At 39.9% G+C, this 12,699-nt stretch overlaps 1 protein-coding gene across 1 annotated transcript in view; it reads left to right on the top strand.

Annotated features, from left to right (window-relative positions):
- The first annotated feature begins 9,304 nt into the window (after positions 1–9,304).
- The window catches only part of LOC135506956 (obscurin-like), an 81,486-nt gene continuing 78,091 nt past the window's right edge, over positions 9,305–12,699 (top strand). Inside the window, 1 exon segment of the mRNA XM_064926397.1 lies at positions 9,305–10,394. Coding sequence (XP_064782469.1) covers positions 9,305–10,394 — 1,090 coding nt within the window.

The raw sequence follows: 12,699 nt of genomic DNA, 5'->3' as shown, positions 1-12,699 counted from the left end.
ACACACACACACACACACACACACACACACACACACACACACACACACACACACACACACACACACACACACATAGACAGTAAAACACATACAACAACAAAAAAACACACATATGATGAATGTAATGCTCACTTATAATAATGTAATTAAAATGTACAAAAAAATATATGTCGCATAACTACAGTAAATGGAATGCATGACACTGAGCACTAAGTTTGAATGTTACAGTATGAAGCTATGCACAAAGCTGGAGACATTGGAACTTGACATGCCAATACCAAGTATGGAAATTCTCTTTTGACATTGTGTCCATCATGACATTGAAGTGTCGGTCTCATTGATCAAAAATAGTACAAACATAAATAGATAGCAAAACATGGCTACATGTATTACTGTACATGTGATAAACCGCCTGTAATTCTAAAAGCAGATACAGTACAACTATGTATTAGGTTTATGTGATCTTCTTTCCAATTTGCCTATCCTCTATCAGGTACAGTATAAGCATGAAAAATGATACACCTCGCCCTCTTTCCATTGTTTGTCAAAAGCACGACTGTCAGTCTACAATTAATTAATTAATTAGTCTCTCGGACTCCAATTATTTTAGCCCAGGACATACAATAACTCAGTAAAGACATGAAGTCTGAATTCAAGTCGTCCGTGGCAATAGAGACTTAGTAATGTTAGGATTACCCTCCGCTAGAGTGTCAGAGTTTAAATAAGAGCCATCGGAGGCCTGCTGTTGTCAGTCACACAGTAAGCTAAGCAGAGCAGAGGGGGAAAGCCCAGTGAGAGGACTAGGACCATGATATGGCTTGAAGGCAAACAGTCAGGCAGGGGCAGCATCAGCTTTGAACTACCTCTACATTATTCCTATAATAAACCATATTTAATTCAGATTGCAGCTGAAATAGACCATGCTTTGTACCAGAGCCATATAAGCTCATATGGTTCTGCTTTGAACTGTTTGCCCAGTGGCGTAGTGCACTTTCGTGGTACCCCCGCAAGGTTCGAGCAAAATTGTATAACTAATCTTATGCTATTTTACACATTATTCCATGAGGCTCAGAGAAAATAGCGCTGTTAGAGCTCATTTCCTGTATATAAAAAAAAGATAAGTCATTGCCCATAACATGATATGCTATCTGGGGAGGGCCCCCCCGCCCCCCCACCCTGATATTTAATAGCTTATTCATAGGTTGCACCTCTGTCACTCATTGAGTAGAATGCTCAGTCGGGCATAAGTCCAAAACGAACCTACTTCCATCCAATGAGATGCAGTTTGTTCTGTAGTCCCATAATAGGAGGGATGATTTCTATATTGATTGTCTTTGAATTGCACTGTTGATTGATTTGAATGAACTTTGGTAAACAGAGACATAAGAACACAATGCTGTATGCTGTCCGTAATGGCAAATGCGGAGCAACTCCATGGTAAGAAATGTGACTGTTCCTGGTGCAAATACAATGTCCTATCCCATCCTATCTAGCCCTATGCCCTCTCTAAATCATGGCATTGAATGCGTTAGCAGGATTCTCTCTCTTCACAACTGGCTACGTGATTTTTGCAGCTCAATGGGTGTAACTTTTGTTGACAATGTTGATACCTTTTGGAAACAAAACACGTTTATAAGGAGGATGGGATCCACCCAAATAATTTGCGTTCCTGGATCCTTTCACAGCATCATAAGGCTGCGTTGAGACAATGACTTATCAATGACCCAAGCCCAGCTCAGCTAATCCCTACCATTGTGTTGCTGAGTTTTTATAATGCTTCAGCAAATGTACATTATACCAGGGGTGTTGGTAGACACAATGTAAGTAACCTAATGTATGTCCCTCTAACTGCCCTGAATGCCTCTGCTGATCCTACAGCAATTGTATGCAGTAATCATGCGCCTATTAACCGGGGGTATACTGTTAGCACTGAGGCGGTGTGCCCTAGTAGGAAGTCCACTGTGTGCAGCTCAGCCTGCACTAACATAAATAGCATGAGCATGTCTACTGCTGCTAAGCTTTCCAGTAAAACTATGAAAACAATCAAATATCACAGAAAAGTTCTAAAAATAGCCCACTTTAACATATGTAGCTTAGGAGACAAGGTTCATCAAATGAATAACTTGCTACAGTAGTAACAGATGACATTCGTATTCTGACAATCTCTGAAACTCATTTAGATAATACCTTTGATGTAACAGTGGTAGCAAAACATGGTTATAACATCTACAGAAAAGACAGAAATGCCCATGCTGGAGGTGTTGCTGTTTATATTCAGAACCACATTCTTGTAAAGCTTAGAGAGGATCTCATGTTAAATACTGTGGAAGAAATATGGGTAAAGGTTCATCTGCCTCACCTAAAGCCCATTCTGGTGGGACGCTGCTATAGATCACCAAGTGCTAACAGTCAGTATCTGGATAACGTGTGAAATGCTTTATAATGTATATGATATCAACAGAGTGGTATATTTTCTGAGTGATTTAAATATTGACTGATTTTCATCAAGCTGCCCACTTAAAAAAAGCTTCAAACTGTAACCAGTGCCTGCAACCTGGTTCAGGCTATCAGTCAACCTACCAGGGTAGTTACAAATAGCACAGGGTTGAAATCATCAACATGTATTGATCACATCTTTACTAATGCTGCAGAAATTTGCTTGAAAGCTGTATCCAGATCCATCGGATGTAGTGATCGCAATATAGTAGCCATGTCTAGGAAAACCAAAGTTCCAAAGGCTGGGCCTAATATAGTGTATAAGAGAAAGTGTGTGCCCACTGGCCCGGAGGGAAGCAAAAGTAATTTTGCTACCTAAGAATAGGAAAGCCCCCTTTACTGGCTCAAATCGCCTGTTACCAACCTTTAGTAAACCTTTGGAAAAAATTGTGTCCGACCAGATACAATGCTATTTTACAGTAAACAACTTGACAATAGACTTTCAGCATGTTTATAGGAAAGGACATTCAACAAGCACAGAACTTACACAAATGACCAATGATTGACTGAGAGAAATTGATGCTAAAAAGATTGTAGGGGCAATTTTGTTAGACTTTAGCAATGCTTTTGACGTTATGATTGTAGTCTGCTGTTGTGGCTAGGGCTGTGGCGGTCAAGAAATTTTGCCAGCTGTTATTGTCAAGCAAATAACTGCCGGTCTCACGGTAACTGACTGTTAATTAACATAAACACATTTAGCATCTCCTGTCTTCCATGCATAGCCTACAAGCCACTGATGCTGACCTTTGAAACGTCTACATTATCCATGTCTAATAAATCTATGTAATATAGCCTACACCATCACAATAAATCCATGTCTAATAAATCTAAGTAATATAGCCCACACTATCACAATTATTCCGTCTCTAATAAATCTATGTAATATAGCCTACACCTTCACAATAAATCCATGTCTAATAAATCTATGTAATATAGCCTACACTATCACAATAAATCCATGATTTATTTTAGACAGGTCTAAAAAAACATGATATGAAGAAAATGTAGTCTATTTCAGAACAGAATAGCATACTCTGAGTTGTCTTTAAGTTAGGTCTTGTTCTGGCTATGCCATATGGCTGTTGGCTACACTAGTTCATTTAGCAGACAAGATTTGCTTAGAATTCCATGGCATTGTTTTATAGTGTGAAGAATACAATTGAGCATAGCTGAATAAAATAGAAGGGGTATTTTCTCCTAAACGATTTGAGGGAGTGCGCACATGCAGCTATTCTGTGTTGAGAGGTTACTATGAAACAGGTCCTCCTATATGAGTTATTTATGGAACTTTAGTTGTGATACAAATGTTGGACTGTATGTTTAGATTTTTAATACGTTCTAAGGCTGTATGATGCGACTCCAATGGTGATTTGAAAAAAGTTGCAGGTGCCGTTGTGCCCTTGGGTTGCATATAATTATTAATATTCCTTTCTCCCGGCCCCATGCTCCAAGGCATCTCTCACTCAAGTGGGTCTCTGTCATGTGATCAGGTCTTTCTTACAGGCTACAAGCAACTGTGTGCATCCTTATCTAATTCCGAGGTGCATATTGAAGATATTGGAAGAACTGTCCACATATACTTTTTGTCAGCCAACAAGATGAGTAGACCTAAGGGACAGCAAAAGCACTCACCTATGTCAATCTACTATCCCCCATAGCACAAAAGTTAACTTATTTTATTCTGTGAGAGAAATAAATATTCCAAACAAAGTCTGGGACAGTTGTGGGATGGGATAGGTCCCAAATCAGTACAACCATTAGCATCAACAAAAACTTTTTTAAGCAAAGATCAGAACATTTAGCTTAGAAATCTTGTTCAACTATTAGGCTACTTCACATTATAAATACAGCAAAGCGCAAATGTTCCATTAACGGGAAAACACCATTCTTAAAAGTGACTGCAAATGCGATTATGCATGTAATGTTTTAATTATAAAGGTGCATTTTTATAGTGAAAATGATCTTCCCCAAACTCATGTGCTGCGAATAGTTGCCAGTTAGACTCTAAACCTGTTGTAAAGCTGATTAATGTTCTTAATTTTAAGAAGTTATTTGGCTACTTTAGTTGTGACACTAACCTTATCAATACATATAGCCTATGGGCTAGCCAACATGAGGTGTGCGGCTATGATTTTCTTGCCTTACTGTACACAAACTTGGCATCATTCACAACTTAAGTGATAATATATAATTCACAAGTGATAGGTTAATATTGTCACCCCATCACACTATTATTGATTTAATCTTGTCTTTATATATACCAAATAAATAACATAAAGCTGGCATCAAGGCAAAGGGTGGCTATTTTGAAGAATCTCAAATATAAAATATATTTTGATTTGTTTAACACTTTTTGGGTTACTACATGATTCCATATGTGTTATTTCATAGGTTTGATGTCTTCACTACTATTCTACAATATAGAAAATAGCAAAAATAAATAAAAACCCTTGAATGAGCAGCTGTGTCCAAAAACGTTGACTGGTACTTTATGTGTGAAATTAGTTTTGGTTTAGAATGGACCATTATGATGCATCTGTTGGAATAGGGGGGAAAATACATGTAATCTATGCACTTAAATAGAGAATGGAGGACACTTTTCCCATGGTTCACTTTCATGCCAGCCAGGTAGGTTATACTCCTGTTGTAGAGGAAATAAGTGTGCTTAAAATTAGGAAAGTTGAGAAGAAAATATAATAGGCCTAGCCTATAGAAAGCTGATGGAATCCTCCTAAAATTACAATTGGCTCATAACAGGGCATCAGGGCTGGCCCTTAAATGTACACGGATAGCTAACATTAATGATGTGCACGTCAATCTCTCATAGCTCAACGTGGAGGAGAAGTTGACTTCATCACAACTCGTTTTTGTAAGAAGTGTTGACAAACTACAAGCACACAGCTCAGACACCCATGCAAACCCCACAAGACATTCCACCATAGGTCTCTTCACCATCCCCAAGTCCAAAACAGACTATGGGAGGTACACAGTACTACACAGAGCCATAACTACATGGGACTCCAGAATCAGATTTAAATAACTGATCAAAAATATACCTTATGGAACAGCGTGGTCTGTGAAGAGACACAAATACAGGTACACAAAAACCAGCTTCATGAGGTAGTCACGTGGAATGCATTTAAATTAAAGGTGTGCCTTATTAAAAGTTAATTTGTGGAATTTCTTTACTTAATGCATTTGACCCAATCAGTTGTGATGTGACAAGGTGGGGAGGTATATAGAAGATAGACCTATTTAGTAAAAGACCAAGTCCAAAATATGGCAAGAACAGCTCAAATAAGCAAAGAGAAACAACAGACCATTATTACTTTAAGTCAGTCAATACGGAACAATTCAAGAACGTTGAAAGTTTCTTCAAGTGCAGTCGCAAAAACCATCAAGCACTATGATGAAACTGGCTCTCCTGAGGACCGCCACAGGAATGGAAGACCCAGAGTTACCTCTGCTGCAAAGGGTACGTTCATCAGAGTTACCAGCTCAAAATCAACAGAGGAGACTGAAGAAACTGTGTGAGTCAGACCTTCATAGTCAAATTGCTGCAAAGAAACCACTACTAAAGGACACCAATTAGAAGAAGAGACTTGCCAAGAAACATGATCAATGGACATTAGACCGGTGGAAATGTGTCCTTTGGACTGGAGTTAACATTGGAGATTTTTGGTTCCAACCGCTGTGTCTTCGTGAGACGCTGTGTCGGTGAACGGATGATCTCTGCATGTGTATTTCCCACCATAAGGCATGGAGGAGGGGGTGTTATGGTGTGGGGGTGCTTTGCTGGTGACACTGTCTGTGATTTATTTAGAATTCAAGGCACACTACCACAGCTTTCTGCAGAGAAATGCCATCCCATCTGGTTTGGGCTTAGTTGGACTATCATTTGTTTTGCAACAGGACAATGACCCATCACACCTCCAGGCTGTGTAAGGGCTATTTGACCAAGAAGGAGAGTGATGGAGTGCTGACCTGGCCTCCCAATCACCAGACCTCAACCCAATTGTGGTAGTTTGGGATGAATTGGACTGCGGAGTGAAGGAAAAGCAGCCAACAAGTGCTCAGCATATGTGGGGACTCCTTCAAGACTGTTGGAAAAGAATTCCAGGTGAAGCTGATTGAGAGAATGCAAAGAGTGTGCAAAGCTGTCATCAAGACAAAGGGTGGCTATTTGAAGAATCTCAAATATAAAATATATTTTGATTTGTTTAACACTTTCTTTGGTTACTACATGATTCCATATGTGTTATTTCATAGTTTTGATGTCTTCACTATTATTCTACAATGTAGAAACTAGTAAAAATAAATAAAAACCTTAAATGAGTAGGTGTTCTAAAACTTTTCACCGGTAGTGAAAATTGTGGTATTGTTGTATGGTGGTTTTTTTTGTGTGTGTTTAGTGGTGTAGCGATGTTATGTGATTTACTGTTTAATTGTTTGCTTAATTGTAATGTAAGTGTCTTGATGTGCTTAGACCCCAGGAAGAGTTGCTGCTGCCTTGGCAGAAGCTAATCTGCATCCATAATAAAATACAAAAAAATACTAATACAAATGTTTGATGGCCCTCATATGCACAATTTTGAATCTGTTGTTATGTGGTAGGCTAGTCAAGGTAGAGCTATACCAGCCTGTCCAGCCCCCAGGCTATATCTACAATAAATGACAAGTCTATTTTAGGAAGGAGGCTGCACCATAATAGGAACGTCAGCTACTTGGCATCATGAGGTACCAATGAAGAAAAAAGAAACACGCGTAGTCAAACACCCACTGCAGGAGACTGGGGGATGTTATACTGCCCTGGATACAAATCATCATTGTAGGAATATTGACCAAACATACATTTGTTGAATCTCAACGGCAAAGATTGCATCATCTTTCGGACTGTAAAACTTTGTTAAAGTTTTCGTCCACATGTTTCAGTGCTTGTTTTACCAGAGAGTGTCTGAAGACTCAAGGTGAGAAAATTATTGCTGAAATTGAATTAACCCAGTTCCCAGTTGAAATAGTCTAAATGTAAATTCAATTTGCAATAACTGAACAACATAAATGGTCATTTAATCAGGCCTAATTAATGTAGGCCTATTTTTAAATGTCGAGTTTCTTATTTTTAGGCAAATCATCTTCATTAGTGTGCTGTTCTATGTTTGTGGTGACAGTTTTACACGGTCTAAAACCTATGTTTTTATAACTGATATGTTGAATTGCAATGAGTAACTTGTAGGTCGAAGAAGACCATATCTAAAATGTTTTTTTGCCGACTATCTACAGCATATCAAACCATCTCATAAAACATGTATGATCTATTTGCATAATTCTATTGGTACATTTATCAAGCAATATCGAATAACGAAGCTTTTCCTTCTCTTGCGGGTTCCCTACCAAACAGCTGAACTCTCTTTGCTACTACAAATGGCAATGGACAGAGACATGGCCTGACAGCTGAGGTTATTTTTGGGACAGGCAGCTCAGGGGAGGGAGGTGACAAAGATGGCAAATGTCACCCTTTCATATACAATATTTGCTGTATTTAACCGGGTTAAAACAGCATTTATGGTAATATGACGGTGTGCTGATCAGTTTGGGTAGGCTACCGGCCTAATAAACCACCTGCTCTCTCTGGATACGCCTTTTTAGCAAGTGTGTGGGTGTTATTTGATCTTGATATGGGTCTGGTTGATGTCATATGTGACCGTGCTCCTCAAGTCTGGTCCTGCAGACTCAAATAATGTATTAATAAAGAATGTGCACCCCTGTGGGTTCCCAGGACCAGCACTGAAGAACAGTTACGCCTATGGTACCAACTAATCTAAATATTCCACTTCAGTAGGCTAGTATTGTTTTAAGTGTAACAAATAGGCAGAAACCTATGAAATATGCACTTCTCACCCAAAAACCTACTGTCGGCTATTATTTGGAAAGAATGAGGAGGATTGTTTTTCTATGCATCCCTCTGTCACTCTAGAATCTGCCTCCCTCTTGGTTAGCTCTGATGATCATTTATCATCAGTTGGACATTCTTTGCTAGAATATGATCCATTTTATGGTTGTTACTTGTAATCTTGTTAGCCTACTCTGTATCATGGTGTTTTAGTTGGAAATCTGTCCTGGGTAGACAAATGTGCTGTACAAAAGAATAAAACTGCAGATTGTTACATCGAATGGGACAATTTTATGTTCGACCTTCATAGAGACATTATATACAATATTTAAGACAGTATTCTGTATTGTTTATGTAAATGTAAACAGATGAAGGCTGAGTGATTTGCTATATAAATGTTTTAACTACTGAGATATCATTGTTATCTGTCCTCAATGCATATCTTACATTTTGGAAAATATGTTTTGTTGACTTCCATTGCAGACAGACGTCACTAAAAATATCTAGGCCATAAGTGAGACATGTTAACACATTCCTCCAAGTTCCTATGAAAACAATCTTAGTTTACAGCAAACAATTAACTCTACAATGGCCCACCCAAACACAGTGTGAACCTATGTGTGAACAAGGTTTTCCAAACTTTAGTCATTACTTGCTGATGTAGAGTTGTTACATTATTATGTCAGGCATGAGAAGGATGAGACACTAGAGGCTGTGTAGTGTCATGCAAGTTTGACATTCCAGTTCAAGAGGCAAGTGATTTAAATGATTGACAATAAGATTAGAAGGATATCTCATAGATTTGGTTGCCTTTCCTATGCACTTCTTGATATAGCCCAGTATTCTTGATTATTCTATTCTCTCAAAGGTGTTTCAATTCTAAATGACACTATTTCCTTGGTACACTAGGAACTTGTAATGGACCAGAACCTGTTTGGAGGGGCCCCCAGGTTTCTCACGCGGCCCAAGGCTTTCGCAGTGTGCGTGGGAAAGGATGCCACCTTGAGCTGCACCATCGTGGGCAACCCCACCCCACTGATTACCTGGGAAAAGGAGAAGCTACGTCTGACCTCTGGGGGCCGCTTCAAGATGGTGGGTGATGGTGACGTCTACCGCCTCACCATCTACGATCTAACCCTGGAGGACAGCGGCCAGTACATGTGCCGGGCCAAAAACAATGTTGGGGAAGCATATGCATGCGTAACCCTTCACGTAGGCCTTCCACAGGAGATGGTGGAGAGGGCCCCCGTCTTCATGGTCAAGCCTACCTCCGCACGCGTAGGCCTGGGGGGCGATGTGGTCTTCCACTGCCGGGTTGCGGCTTACCCAGAGCCCAAATTTGACTGGGAGAAGGACGGGCGTTACCTGGCCGAGACGAACCGCATCAAGGTGACATCGGACAGTGACAGCAGCTCTCTGAGGATCCAGAGTGTGCGCAGTCTGGACAGCGGCACATACACTTGCCGGGCCCAGAATTCGGTAGGCCGCTCTAACTCAGCAGCCACCTTGGTTGTAGACACCCAGGACTCCCATCACCTGGGCAAGGACAAGAGCACCTCCCTCCTCTCCCACCTGCAGAAGCGTAAAGAAGGGATCTCTATCTACTGCACCGCCGAGACCAGCAGCTCCACTTACAACTCCACCACCACCTCCTCGACCGCCACCACTATGGTCACAGACGGGCTGAGCCTTCTGGGTCTAGACCACAGCAGCGCAGCACTGGTCAGTCATCTGCCCAAAGGCGTCTTCACCCGCACCTGCACAGTGACTGAAGGCAAGCACGCCAAACTCAGCTGCTTCGTGACAGGCCACCCCAAGCCTCACATCATCTGGAGGAAGGATGGGGGGAACATTGGCGAGGGACGCAGACAGATCATGTATGAGGACCAGGCCGAGAACTTCATCCTCAAGATCCTGTACTGCAAACAGAGGGACAATGGTCTGTACACCTGTAATGCCTCCAATATGGCTGGACACACCTACAGCGCCGTGCTGGTGATAGTTAAAGGTAAGCAAAAAAATATAAAAATCACAAATGGTTGGTATTTCAAGAGCGATGTTTGATTGGAATATAAATTATGTAGAATAGTGCATTTACTCCATTGATTATTATTTTAATTTGAGAGTGCATCACATCTAAGTCTTCTAAAAATTAAATGTTTAGCATTAGTTTTTCCATATTCTGCCATTACCATACTCCCAAGTCTAGTTCATCACTTGGCTGTTGAGGATAAAGGGCGGGTAGTTTTCTTTAACGTTTCCATAACGAGGCAAAGGGATTCATGTGTATTTAAGGGACATGACAATGCTTGTCATGTGGGGGAGATGCCCTTAGATTAACTCTCTCTCATTGCTCTATATGAATTGCTGATAATCGACTAGTTTATAACATATATAGCATTTGTTTAAATATAGCTCAAATGTCTATTGCAATGCAGGCCTGCATAACAGTGGAGTTTGTCATTCTTGTGATGTTGAGGTCCCCCTGTACACGGGCTTATGTATGTGAAAGCATTGATTTCAAAGAGTGTTTAAAGGCCCAATGAAGCCATTTTTACATTTTTTACATTTTACATTTTAGTCATTTAGCAGACGCTCTTATCCAGAGCAACTTACAGCAGTGAGTGGATACATTTTTTAATTTTTTTTTCCCATACTGAGATCATTATCAAATAATTTCTGGGCGACAGTTAAGTACCTTATTGTGATTGTTCTCATTTAAAATGGTCATAAAGAAACAAAAATAGCTTCTTAGCAAAGAGCAATTACTCCAGCAATAATTTTACTAGGACTGTCTGAGTAGTCTGAGTGGAGAGGTTAGAAACAAAAAAATTAGCTGTTATTCACCACAAGTTGATGTCTCCATGGCAACACTCCATTCCACCAAAACAGGCTGAAATTTCAGGCGGTCTTTACAAACAGCTTTTACACTAAAAGAACATTATCAACAATTGTACAATTCACAGTATTATTACAATTTCATTGTGTGGAAATATACTGTATGTAAAACACAGGAAAATCTCATGGTCCTGCACTGGGCCTTTAAACGTGATAGTGCAAGGAATCTGAAGAGGTTAACCGAGGGTGTGCTGTCCTTGAGATATCGGATAATGTCATACAGTCATGCTCTTACAAAATGAGTCTCTATCCACACGAAAATAACTAACCAAAGTGAGCTAAAACGTTCATCTGAGCACAGTTTTACTTTGCCCCAACATAGACTTCAACTGTGCAACTAAGTGGTGGAATGCTGGCAGCGAATTGAAGGGGGAGTGTCATGTTTCATCTATTTTCTGCTAGTGATGAGTAGTTCACAGTTGCAATGATGGCCATTAGGTGCCAGAGCTAGGGTGATTTTCCATGAGCAACTCCTGATTTGCTAGAAGCCTGGAGCATGGAGATTTATCAATGGCGGTTGTTAATCTCGGTCTCAATTTGACAGCGAGTGCAGTGCCCATGGCAGTGATTTTGGTTGCATCTGGTTATACAGTTATTGACACCAGATAATGGATTCTTGAGAGGCTTTGCAAGCGAGAGGGACTGTATCCCTCCACCCTTTATGTACCAGTGTTTTTATTAACACCAGATAATTTGATGACCCTCTGGTGTACAATAAGAACCTCTAGGAAATGTCATAATTGAAACATACTCAGTAGTCACAGTCCCAGCCAAACATTCAAAACACACATTCAAATGTTATATGGAAAGATGATACCAGCACATAAACGCTAAACTAAAATGTAACTGAATATGGTTTAGCCTCTGTTCCTTCTCAACTGTTTTCAAAGAGCATAAGCCAATATTTAACCTTTTACTGCAGTGGGCTAAACAAGGGTCACACAGTATGTCTTGGTACCCTTAAACAAATTTACTTTGAAACACAAGTCTACACCTCACACACATGGTTATGGTCTTAAAACAAAGAAGACACCTGTACCATGTCAGATATGGAGTTTAAATGCATTCCATTTTGAGTTTGCATCACAATATTACACTTGATATATATCACATAAGACTGAAATATAACAAAACAGTTTGACATAGAAACACCTGATTTTCGGGTGGGTTTTTGAAATAATGTTTATTAATTAAGAAATTATGAAAAATATGAATAACATTCCACCCATGAGGCAACTAGGTCATTTGACTGCGCTGCCTATTTTGAAATAATGAATAAATAGAGCTGATTATTCTGAGTGCTGATGTCTTGTTCTAAACTTGTCCAAATGGAAATGCAGTACATAATAATAGCCCTGTAAGTAGCTTTGTAAGCTCATTCCATAATAAAGTAAACAGACAATTAAATCGTAGAG

This window comes from Oncorhynchus masou, chromosome 3, assembly GCF_036934945.1.
Source record: "Oncorhynchus masou masou isolate Uvic2021 chromosome 3, UVic_Omas_1.1, whole genome shotgun sequence".
Lineage (NCBI taxonomy): Eukaryota > Metazoa > Chordata > Actinopteri > Salmoniformes > Salmonidae > Oncorhynchus > Oncorhynchus masou.
Note: the sequence above shows the minus strand (reverse complement) of the source record. Positions and strands in the feature narration are given on the sequence as shown.